This window comes from Gobio gobio (genome assembly GCF_949357685.1).
Source record: "Gobio gobio genome assembly, chromosome: 4".
Classification (NCBI taxonomy): domain Eukaryota; kingdom Metazoa; phylum Chordata; class Actinopteri; order Cypriniformes; family Gobionidae; genus Gobio; species Gobio gobio.
This window is the reverse complement of record NC_137100.1, coordinates 17,577,159-17,590,515: the sequence shown is the minus strand read 5'-3', so window position 1 is coordinate 17,590,515 and position 13,357 is coordinate 17,577,159. Positions and strand designations below refer to the sequence as shown.

Below are 13,357 nucleotides of genomic sequence, written 5' to 3'. Positions count from 1 at the left end.
GAATATCAAAATCAACCGCAGGCGGTCGATCCTTTTCCTATTTAGCACCTAATTTCTGGAACAGGTTTCCTAGCATTGTTTGGGAAGCAGGTACACTCTGTCAGTTTAAAGCTAGACTAAAAACACATCTCTTTACTATGGCATACACATAGAACATTATCAATTTATTATTCAAATCAGGTAAATTATTGTTTTAGGCTGCATTAACTAGGTCAGCCGGAACCGGGAACACTTCCCATAACACCTGATGTACTCGTTACATCATAAAAAGAATGGCATCGACTAATGTTAGTCTCTCTGTTTATCCCGATGTTTACTGCAGTCAGCCGGATCCAGGCTATATCCAGATCAGATGGCGGACCTGTGCCTTGACATGACGAACGCATCCCTGAAATTTCTGCAGAGACCGTGTCAATTAGACTCCCCCCTGTAATTGCCTCATCGACATGACATCCTCAATAAACCCGTCTCCGGCGTGATGACTCCGATCTTTTGAATATTCCGATCTAATAAATGCCTCATCAACACGACATCCTCAATAAACCTGTCATCTGCGCGATGACTCCGATCCTTCAAAAATTCCTTCAAAAATCTAATATGACTAATTATGTCACCTGATGGAGTTTTGGTTACTTGCCACCGTCTCCTCTGTTGCCTTTGGCTTTTAGCTTGCTCAGTTGGGGACACTAAATATTCAACTATATTACTGATCAGCTCATTTCAATTATCATAAAGTCATAATTATAAGATCAAATGTTGAAAATATGATTTTAAAAGTCCTCATTATTATTCAAAAAGTCAAAAATATGATTTTAAAAGTCAAAATAGTGAGAAAAAGTCGAAAATACGACTTGTCATTGTGAAATGTCTCCTTTCACAATGTGTCTCCTCCCAGTGGGAAGTGCCTGGAACACCTTCCTGGGAAGGTGTCCAGGAGGCATCCGAAATAGATGCCCGAGCCACCTCAGCTGGTCCCTCTCGATGTGGAGGAGCAATGGCTCTGCTCTGAGCTCCTCCCGAGTGACCAAGCTTCTCACCCTATCTCTAAGGGAGCGCCCAGCCACCCTGCGGAGAAAGCTCATTTCAGCCGCCTGTATCCGGGATCTTGTCCTTTCGGTCATGACCCACAGCTCATGACCATAGGTGAGAGTAGGAATGGAGATTGATCAGTAAATCGAGAGCTTTGCCTTACAGCTCAGTTCCTTCTTCACCAAGACAGACTGGTACAGCGACCGCATTACTGCAGAAGCTGCACCGATCCGTCTGTCAATCTCCGTTCCATCCTTCCCTCACTCGTGAACAAGATCCCAAGATACCTGAGCTCCTCCTGTTGAGGCAAGAATTCTCCACCAACCTGAAGTGGGCAAGCCACCCTTTTCCGACTGAGAACCATGGCCTCGGACTTGGAGGTGCTGATTCTCATCCCAGCCGCTTCACACTCGGCTGCAAACCGTCCCAGTGCACGCTGAAGGTCCTGGACTGAGGTTGCCAACACGACAACATCATCTGCAAAAAGCAGTGACGAAATCACATGGTCCCCAAACCGGACACTCTCCGGCCCTTGGCTGCGCCTAGAAATTCTGTCCATAAAAATTATGAACAGAACCGGTGACAAAGGGCAGCCCTGCCGGAGTCCAACATGCACTGGGAACAAGTCTCACTTACTGCCGGCAATGCGGACCAAGCTCCTGCTCCGGTCGTACAGGGACCGAACAGCCCATACTCCCAGAGCACCCTCCATAGGTTGCCACGAGGAACACAGTCGAATTCCTTCTCCAAATCCACAAAACACATGTGGATTGGTTTGGCAAACTCCCATGAACCCTCCAGCACCCTGGAAAGGGTATAGAGCTGGTCCAGTGTTCCACGACCGGGACGAAAACCACACTGTTCTTTGTGAATCCGAGGTTCCACTATCGGCCGAATTCTCCTCTCCAGTAACCTGGCATGAGAAGTGTGATCCCCCTGTAGTAGGGCTGAGCGATAAATCAATTTTATCGATTAACTCGAATGTGTAGTTTACGTCAATTTGTTTGAATGAAAATCGGTTTTCTCTTTAACATCCTCCAACGCTCTCCTCTGGGGAGAAAAAGGGGGAAATCGTAAATCGGATTTTTTGTGAAAAAATCTGGGTTTTTTTTTAGGCCATATTGCCCTGCCCTACCCTGTAGTTGGAACACACTCTCCAGGTCCCCTTCTTGAAAAGAGAGACTACCACCCCGGTCTGCCAGTCCAGAGGTACTGTCCCCAACCGCCACGCGATGCTGCAGAGACGTGTCAGCCAAGACAGCCCCAGGACATCCAGAGACTTAAGGTACTCAGGGCGGATCTCATCCACCCCCAGTGCTTTGCCACTGAGGAGCTTATTAACTACCTCAATGACTTCAGCCTGGGTGATGGACGAGTCCACCTCCGAGCCCTTAGCCACTGCTTCCTCAATGGAAGACATGTCGGTGGGATTAAGGAGATCCTCAAAGTATTCCTTCCACCGTCCAACGATATCCCCAGTTAAGGGTCAACAGCTGCCCATCTCTACTGTAAACAATGTTGGTAGGGCACTGCTCCCCCCTCCTGAGGCGTTGAACGGTTTACCAGAATCTCTTCGAGTCCAACCGATAGTCTTTCTCCATGGCCTTACCGAACTCCTCCCAGGCCCGATTTTTTGCCTCCACAACTACCCGGGCTGCAGTTCACTTGGCCTGCCGGTAACTGTCAGCTGCCTCAGGAGCCCCACAAGCCAGCCAGGCCCGATATGACTCCTTCTTCAGCTTGACGGCATTCCTTGCTTCCGGTGTCCACTACCGGGTTCGGGGATTGCCGCCTCGACAGGCACCGGAGACCTTACGGCCACAGCTCTGAGCGGCCGCGTCGACAATGGAGGTGGAGAACATGGTCCACTCGGACTCAATATCTCCAGACTCCCTCGGGATGCGGTCAAAGCTCTGCCGGAGGTGGGAGTTAAAGATCTCTCTGACAGGGGGTTCGGCCAAGCGTTCCCAACAGACCCTCACAGTACATTTGGGTCTACCGAGTCTGTCCAGCTTCCTCCCCTGCCATCGGATCCAACACACCACCAGGTGGTGATCAGTTGACAACTCTGCCCCTCTCTTCACCCGAGTGTCCAAGACATACGGCCGGAGGTCAGATAAGACGACCACAAAGTCGATCATCGACCTCCGGTCTAGGGTGTCCTGGTGCCACGTGCACTGATGGACACCCTTATGCTTGAACATGGTGTTTGTTATGGACAAGCCATGACTAGCACAGAAGTCCAATAACAGAACACCACTCGGGTTCAGATCAGGGGGGCCATTGCTCCCAGTCACGCCCCTCCAGGTGTCACTGTCACTGCCCACGTGGGTGTTGAAGTCTCCCAGTAGAACGATGGAGTCTCCAGTCGGAGCACTTTCCAGCACCCCTCCCAGAGACTCCAAGAGGGCCGGGTACTCCGCACTGTCTATCCCGACTCGAAGGCGCAGGAAAGCGACCCTCTCGTTCACTGGGGTTAACTCCAACACATGGCGGCTGAGCTGGGGGGCTATAAGCAAACCCACTCCAGCCCGCCGCCTCTTACCATGGGCAACTCCAGAGTGGTAGAGAGTCCAGCCTCTCTCAAGAAGTGTGGTTCCCGAGCCCGAGATGTGCGTGAGGTGAGCCCGACTATCTCTAGTCGGTATCTCTCGACCTCCCACACAGGCTCAGGCTCCTTCCCCGCCAGCGAGGTGACATTCCACGTCCCTAAAGCCAGTTTCCGTGTCCAGAGATCGGGTCGTCGAGGGCCTCGCCTTCGACTGTCGCCAGATCCTCTATGCACTGGCCCCTTATGATCCCTCCTGTAGATGGTGAGCCCATGGGGGGAGGCCCGGCCACCAGGTGCTCGCATACAAGCCCCAACCCTGGGCCTGGCTCCAGGGTGGGGCTTCGCTGCGCCATGCCAGGCGACGTCTCTGCCCTTGATTTTTCTTTAATCATACTGGGCTTCTGAACCGCTCTTAGTCTGACCCGTCACCAAGGACCTGTTTGCCTTGGGAGACCCTACCAGGGGCATATAGCACCGGACAACATAGCTCCTAGGATCATTCGGGTACTCAGACCCCTCCACCACGATTAGGTGACAGTTCAAGGAGGGGACTTAAATTCTGAGATAAAAATTCACAATTTTGGAATTAAAGTCAAAATTATGACTTAAAAATCTAAATTATGATTAAAAATCCTAATTATGAGATAAAAAAGCTGAAATTAGATTGAAAAAAGTCTAAATTATGACCAAAACACGAAGACATTTAAGAGATGAAATCATGCTTGTTATTTTTAAATGCACTTTTAATTTTTTGATTCACATTTATAATAATAATAATATTTACATTATTGTTTTAATTTTGAGCAATATATTTTTTTACATGCGTTTTTACATTTTGAAATCAGTTTTTATAACAGAAATTAATCAATCCATAACTTATTTTAGCTTTTCATCTAAAACAAAATGTATTTCCTATTATCACTGTAAAGCTGATTTGAAGCAATCTGTGTTGTGAAAAGCGCTATAGAAATAAAGGTGACTTGACTTGACAATGCAGTCAGGCAAGTAGGCCTACCGTTCTCCTGGCAACCGCTAAACCCAGACTCATCCATTGGATTGCCAGACAGAGAAGCGTAAGTTTTCACTATAGAGAACACGTCTCCACTGCTCTAGAGTCCAGTGGCGGCGTGCTTTACACCACTGCATCCAACGCTTTACATTGCACTTGGTGATGTAAGGCTTGGATGCAGCTGCTCGACCATGGAAACCCATTCCATGAAGCTCTCTACACACTGTTCTTGAGCTAATCTGAAGGCTACACAAAGTTTGGAGGTCTGTAGCTACTGACTGCAGAAAGTTGGTGACTTCTGTGCACTGTGCGCCTCAGCATGCGCTGACCCCGCTCTGTGATTTTACATGGCCTACCACTTCGTGGCTGAGTAGCTATTGTTTCAAAGAAGAATTGTGCGCACATCCAATAAACTTTTTGCAGGTGCTAGATTAGATAAAGCATTCAACTCAAAGTCAACAAGAATCTGCACACTGCTGTTGCTGCTCCCAAATATTTATTAAAAAAGACAACGTTTCGAGCCAAAAGGTGGCTTTAAACTTTGGCGCAACTCATCCCGTGCTATTACCTTTCTAAGACACATCATCAGAATTAAAATTTTCCCTTTAGCTTGCAAAAATATCATGGATTTACACTGTGTTACGGGTAATATGTGTGTATGTTTCTGTTGGGTGGGTTTTAGTTTAGTTTAGTTTTATTAGTTTTCAGTGTGTTGTTATGTTTTTTCATTGATTTGATTATCAGTTGCACCTGTTGTTCATTTTGTTGATTAGTTTGCTTTGGCATTCAAGCTCTGCGTTTATTAAAGTTCATTGTCTGGTCACGTTGCGTTGCTGTTCATGGTTTTTTAGTTATGAGTATTTCTAGTTTGTGAGTTTGAGTTTATTAAAATTATTACTGCTGCGATTAGATCGTGCCGTTTTAAATTTTTATTTCAACCATTGCAGACACACTGAAGGAGAGACTGAATGTGTTTTTTGTCTTCTCTTTTTTCCTACCATAGTCGTGTATATCTGTGGGCCTCTACAGACTTTCTTCCAAATAATCACACTCTTTGAAAATGATGTGAAGAATCCAGAGGACTATGCCATCTTCTACCTTGACGTGTTTGCAGAGAGTTTAAGTGGCGATGTTCCAATACCCTGGCAGGGTTCAGCAATACAGTTGAATGACCCCATCAAGCTATTTCAGGTATCATTAATAATACCCATAATAACTACCGAGCTTTTCTATAGCATCAGCAGTTGCATTTATCTGTTTTTGCTTTTGAGATCGATCAATAAGTTGCTTAACACTTTGAATTGTCTTCTACCTTACATTGTAATTCAAGGTTTTGTATGATTTTAGTGACTTTTTTTCCATGTTAATGTGCTTCTTGCATGCAGAATTAAATTTAGTTTAGAAAGGTTTTATTAATGTGACTAATATTCACTTAGTTGGAAAGCTTTCCTGGTTGCTTTGATTGTGAATAATACATTAGGCTTCCAATTACTTAAATTAGTGTTTTTGCAGTAATTTCTTTTAAGGCTGATTTTTTTCTATGCAGCTACACTGAAAAAAGAAGAAACACGTGTTACATAAAAATATTACATTTGGAAGTAGCAATTAAAGTGTGTACACAATACAATGGAGTTACTCTTTGTAATAAGTAAGGACAGAAAGCTAGGGTGGTCTAATGGGGGCGCCTCCCCACCCCTCATCACCCCTAGCTCATCTTACTTGAATTGACAACGGAAGATATAACATTATAGTTAATTTTATCACAATTTATGTAATAATGTAAATTATTAAATTGCACATAAGTATCATAATCGACAAAGAATGTATATCTATATGTGTTGTTAGGTGTAAATGTAAACATCAGCACCACATTTATTGATTATTTTTTTAATTGTTAAAAGGTATTTTTGCCTTTTTTTCTTAAATCATCTTCAAAGTTTCCATCAAAATCCCTGGTCCCGCTTTATATTAGGTGGCCTTAACTGCTATGTACTTACATTAAAAAATAAGTACAATGTACTAATTGTGTTCATATTGAATTGCAAAACACTTTTGCTGATATTGAGGTGGGATACGGGTAAAGTTAGTGACAGGTGTGGTGGTATGGATAAGTTTAAGGGTAGGGTTGGGTGTAAGCGAAGTTTCAACAGTGTAATTATAACTGTAAATACAGAAATTAATTACAGATGTAATTACATGCAGGTAGTTTTTAAAATGTAAGTACAATGTAAAAACATGTATGTACACAATAAGTGCATTGTATCAAACTATTCATTTAAATGTTAGTACATAGTAGTTAAGGCCTAATATAAAGAGGGTCCAAATCCCTTTGTGCCATTAAATGTACGCTTTCTTGTCTTTCTTTTTAAATTCAGTCTTTAAAATATTTTTATTGACAGATAATTGAGTCAAACAGCTTAGAAACCATTTAGAGAGTATTTTAGAGAAGCTTGATTTGTTGTTCCTTTTGACAGTTTGATGTGCATTATAAAACATCCAGTCCCACTTTATATTAAGTGTCTTTAACTACTATATACTAACATTTAAATTAATAATTTCATACCATGCACTTATTGTGTACATACATGTTTTTCCGTTGAACTTATATTTAAAAATACCTGCATGTAATTACAGCTGTAATTCATTTCTGTAATTACATCTATTGGCTTGTAAAGGCGTGACCTAAGGAACGCTGTTTCTGGGTCCAAGCCTCAACTCATTTCACTTGAGAATGCCATCGACGGCTGTGAATGAGCGCTATTTATTCATATTAAACATCAAACATTTAAAAAAGTTAAACATTTTAAATACTTACAGTCTACACAACAATCTCTGTGCTCACAGTGTCACATATATTAATATTTTATCGATTTATAAAAGATGAATCACTGTCTGGCCATCTGGAATTTTGGTATGGAGATAAAGGTTATGATTATATATATTTTTTGTAATATTACATCACATTGTGTGTGTATATTAGCCCCGTTTGTTGTTTTTCTTGTGGTATGAGATAGAGCGTTTGGACCCGGAAGCGCTGCCGCGTGACGTCAGGCTTAACAACCGAATAATTGCACTGTTGACCCTTTCCTTACACCTTAACCCATCCTTAACCTAATCATGTAACGAAACGGTGTTCCTAATCATACCTGTACCCCACCTAAATACCTGCAAGTGTTTTGCAACATGAACAAACAAACAACATGAACAAAATATATTGTACCTAACAATTATATTTTTAAAGTGTGATAAATAAAAAAGTGTGTTAATAAATAAAGTGTGACCCAGCATTCTAATGTGAAAAGTTATAAAAGGTTATGTTTTGATAGAATACGGCTAGACATGTATTAAACAGCATTTCACAGTTTTAGTAAATGAACAGGTACAGGTTTGGCACAGTTATTTGATGAGAGAATATAAACAATATCTGAAGATGAATGAAAGTCTTATGATATTTTATGATATGTCTATATGAGATTTCATTTTTGGGTGAACTATTCTGTTAATTGATTTTTCAACCAAGTTGTCATCAATGGAGCATTCAGTGTATGAACCTTATGTCATGGAATTACTAATTTTTTGTCACGGTGCAGGCAGGGAAGAGGAGTAAGGATCTTAAATGCTGCAGCTTTAGTTTATTTACAAAAACAGAGACTAAGATGGCAATCCAGAAGGCAGGAAACAATGTAACGGCTTCAGTAAGGAAAATAAGATATCTAAAGAACTAAACTGAAGGCATAAATACACAGGAAAAAAGAACCAAGGCCATAAACAGTAACCTAGGAAACATAAAAGAAGCTGTAAAAAATAGAGGGTACACATTGACATCGCTTTCCCACCGGAACACGCCCCCTCAGCCGGACTGAGTGGCAGAAGAGCTGCTGCATGACTGGATTTAATTGGGGAAACTGCGAAGACGCGAGTAAAACAACCGATTATTAAACAAAAAATTGGTCTTGATAAAGTTTACTTACAACTTACCAAAGATCCAGTGATCCATGGATGTTAACATGCAGCCAATTATTGTGTTTCCTAACATTTATATGTGCCTCTTATATCCTCTTAGATCACTTATATCAATGTTATATATAGTTTCATATTGTCCAGCCCAAAAACTTACAGTTTTTGTCAGTGCTTATTTAAAAACATCCAATTATGCAGAATATAAGATGGTAAATATTTAATTGATGAGTTGTCAATACAATATTTGACAATACAATATATAGGGTATGGTTTTACCCCAAACATACATATTGATAACTGATGACTGTAAATCCATGTTTCGGTGCCTGGAGTCCAGTTGTTTCTGTGAATTGCAGTGATCCATTTGCTTCTCTGAAGCTTTCGGCAGTCTGTAAAAATATACATCAGATTTCTTGTCAAATCTATTTGTACAGTCAATCTCAAAGCTCTTTCTTGTTTTAGATGTGTTTTTTTTTTTTTTTTTGCGTGGCATTCACGCTGAAACCAATGCTGCCACTCATTCTTTTTGCCACTCAGTGGGCGTAACCACAGTCACTCCTGCCTACAGTGATGTCACGTGCATACCATCCATAGGAAACAAAGGAAGCAGGAACAGAACACAGGGATACAAGGAAATACAAACTAAAAGTCCATAAACCAGAACATAAACCTGACAATTTTAAAGTGCCTTACATTTTCAAATATTTCACTGTTGGCACTGACTACTTAAAGTTAGGTATGAAAAGACAGTGGGTCTCATTCACTAAGCATGCATACACACAAATTTGTGCGTGAAATCTGCCTACTGCAAATGTGTTCACAAACAAATCATGATTCATCAATAACTTTCGCTCTAAAATGTATTTTAAATTTACAAACATTTTTTTAGAAAACTGAAACCACTTGTACGCAAAAATCTAAAATACTCTTGGTGGCCTTAAACATAAGATGACATTTTAAACAGAAATAGATAAATATATTAAATATTATTATACTTCATCATACAATACTGTATTGTCAAATGTTTTGGGATGCCTGCCTTTACATGCACATGAACTTTAATGAGGCTTTACTCAAGGTTAAGGAGTGTGTTAATGGGAATTTTTGACCATTCTTCTAGAAGTGCATTTGTGAGGTCAGGCACTGATGTTGGATCCTTACTCACAGTCTCCGCTCTAATTCATCCCAAAGGTGTTCTATCAGGTTGAGGTCAGGACTCTGTGCAGGCCAGTCAAGTTCCTCCACACCAAACTCGCTCATCCATGTCTTTATGGACCTTGCTTTGTGCACTGGGACGCAGTTATGTTGAAACAGGAAGGGGCCATCCCCAAACTGTTCCCACAAAGTTGAAATTGTCCAAAATGTCTTGGTATGCTGAAGCATTAAGAGTTCCTTTCGAGTTCAAGTATCGTTCTTCTGGCAACCGCCAAACCCAGACTCAGTCAATCAGATTGCCAGACAGAGAAGCGTGATTTGTCACTCCAGAGAACATGGCTCCAATGCTCTAGAGTCCAGCGGCAGCGTGCTTTACACCACTGCATCCGACGCTTTGTATTGCACTTTGTGATGTAAGGCTTGGATGCAGCTGCTCGGCCATGGAAACCCATTCCATGAAGCTCTCTACGCACTGTTCTTGAGCTAATCTGAAGGCCACATGAAGTTTGGAGAAAGTTGGCGACTACTGCTCACTGTGCGCCTCAGCATGTACTGACCCTGCTCTTTGGTTTTATGTGGCCTACCACTTCGTGGCTGAGTTGCTGTTGTTCCCAATTGCTTCCAATTTGTTATAATACCACTAACAGTTGACTGGAATATTTAATAGTGAGGAAATTTCACGAATGGACTTATTTCTCAGGTGGCAACCTATCACGGTACCATACTTGAATTCATTGAGAACGACCCATTCTTTCACAAATGTTTGTAGAAGCAGTCTGCATGCCTAGGTGCTTGATTTTATACGCCTGTGGCCATGGAAGTGATTGGAACACCCGAATTCAATAATTTTGAAGGGTGTCCCAATACTTTTGGCAATATTGTGTCTGTGTGTATATATGATGAAATATATATAAGCTGTATATCTGTTTAAAATGTCATCTTATCATGTTTAAGTTATTCCTCATATCATGTATCAATAGTAAGAAAAGCTGCGTTATAGCTCAAGCTGTGAGGTAGCTCTGCACATAGATGTAGATACGCGAATGTACAGCTATGTTTTGAGGATGGCACTCTTGGCATGGTACATCTCAAATTTCCATGATTATTACGCAGGAATGAGAGTATAGTTCCTATCGGTCTAGAAAATCGCAACTTTTCATTTTCTGTCGGCCTTAGTACACAATGTACACATCACAACATGTAAATAGGAAAATGTTGGCGTTATTTTGTCACTTATTGAGCAGTAGGCTTGCTGGAGCCATTTACCTCCAGTCTTCGTGCTAAGCTAGGCTAGCAGTGGATGCGTCAGACAGAGTTATGGCACGCACAGAGATGAGAATGGTATGTATGGACTTATCTAACTCTGGGGGATACGGTGAATAAGCTAAAGTCCCAAAAAGTAGGCGTGTTCCTTTAAGTTGCTAAATGTGTAGTTCATATTTTGAACCAGTTGATTAGGTTCACAAAACCAGTCTGACTGATTAGTTCACTGACTCAATGATCCGGTTTAACCAACTTCTGGAAGTGAAAATTATCAGTGAATAATTACATAAATTTCAATCTGTTCTTCATATTAAGCAGTTGAATTCCTTGAATAACATACAAGTCAAGAAAAGAAAGAAGGTCAAATGGGTTAGGAACAACATGAAGGTGAGTAAATGATGACAGAAACCATCCCATTGGGTGAACCATCCCTTTTTGTAAATTGTATGACTGAGTTTTTATCACGTGTCTGGCGTCAGTAAAAACATTTGGCAATTCTCAGCGATGTTAGTCAGGAATTGAATATTTGCCTACAGGTCAGATCACATATTGTTCTTTTTATGACTCTTAGCTATTTGACTGTTTTTCCCCCCATCTCTCTAGTCTGTGTTCATTGTAACGTACCGGGAGCCAGACAGCCCTGAGTATACCTCTTTTCGCAAAGAACTCCACAAGAGAGCAATGCAGGACTTTAATATAAAATTGGAACCCTCAATGGTGAGTTGCTCATAAACAAGATCAGATTTTGGCATATATGCGGAGCCATCTGTCACATCAGATTTAATCTACATAGACTACATAGTTCTTTTTTGGCCTTCTATCACTGTCTTGAAAATATTGAACATTCTGTTCAGCTCTATAGGCTTTCAGGAGCTAAACTGTGTTTCCTTTTACCACAAGATCAGATATGACACTTAAAAGCGCTTGAATCATAAGTTTGGCTTCCTCATGTCAGTCCCATTTTCCTGAATCAGCTGTACCCTTTGACAAAAGTAGGAAACAACTCCCCGAAACCCTAGATCCACATGTAGCTGCCAAATGAAAACATTCAGGAAATTAATTCTTAATGCCTTTGAGTACATACTAAAATGGATTGCAATTATGAGAAAGTTATGGATCAAATTATTGCTTACAATAATTATATTACTGTTTATATAATTACTATCCAGTCTATCATGCATTGTTAAGATGTTTACTGTGGCTCCAAAATGTATTTGAACACTTATGCTACACTTAAAACTATTGGAATGTCATTGTATAAGAAACCAAATATGAAAGCAAGTGTAATCTGGAGACAACTTAAGAGCTAGCTTATTTGGAATGATGGTTACATTTTTACTTGGTAAAAGTAAATTATTCCCTAATGCGGGGAAAATTGTCATTTAACACATGCTTTAGACAAATCATATTTCTATGTTTTAAATGCTTTCTTTTAAAGTCAGCTGATATGAGCCATCTTGAAATTAGGTCTGCCAGATTAATAATTAATTAAATTACATTTTTCATCAATGGATAGCCCTGTTAGTTTTTCCTCACCTCATTTCTCCTTCTCTAGAGGACATCTGGCAGATCTTACCCTACTCTCCCCATGTCTGTACAGAATGACATGTAGTTTTAGATTTCTTGATGTTTCCCTGTATTAAAGCCCTGTTTTGCCTTTCCTCAGATGGATTTTATTGCCGGCTGTTTCCATGATGGTTTTATGCTATATGCTAAAGCCCTCAGTGAAGCGTTAGCAGACGGCGTGTCTCAGAACGATGGAATCAACATAACGATGAGAATGCAAAACCGCAGAATCTGGGGTGTGTTGAGTGGTCTCAGTTTACAAATGCAAAGATATATGTTTGATGAAAGCATTCACAATATGATCCTATGATGCTTTGACATTTATTTCAATAGGATGGTTACAGATTACAACATTTAAACCCTTCACAGTTTGAGGATGTGATGACATGTACCTGGTTTTAGCGGCAGTGTCAAGCTGGAGTGTTTTGGCAACTTCGCTCGGATTCTTTTTAAAGTGAGCGGAGGGCTTGTAAGAGCTCTTCTGAGGTCGATGTTGGTAAACTCTCAGCCTCTCTTGGAGGGAGTGTAGAGGTCAGAGTCCTTGATTTAAAGCATGTCCCAACTAGCTTGTGGATGGAAAATCTGTTTCTAATACACAACCCATCTGCTGAGCCTTCTCCCAGAAGGAAACTACACACAATGTGCCAAACACATATAGGAAGCAGGCAGAATATTGAATGCAAAAAACTGCAAAACAAATTATTTAAACATACTGAATACAAGATAAATTTAGAGAGAACCCTGCACATGATGTAACTAAAATGAAGGAATTAATTAGTACAACATGATGTAACTAAACAGAAGGAACAAATTAATAAAACGTG

General features: G+C 41.0%; 1 protein-coding gene across 1 annotated transcript in view; it reads left to right on the top strand.

Annotated features, from left to right (window-relative positions):
• npr2 (natriuretic peptide receptor 2) overlaps positions 1-13,357 on the top strand; it is an 89,717-nt gene that overhangs the window by 9,536 nt on the left and 66,824 nt on the right. The window contains 3 exon segments of the mRNA XM_079814520.1: positions 5,593-5,780; positions 11,571-11,684; positions 12,634-12,769. Coding sequence (XP_079670646.1) covers positions 5,593-5,780; positions 11,571-11,684; positions 12,634-12,769 — 438 coding nt within the window.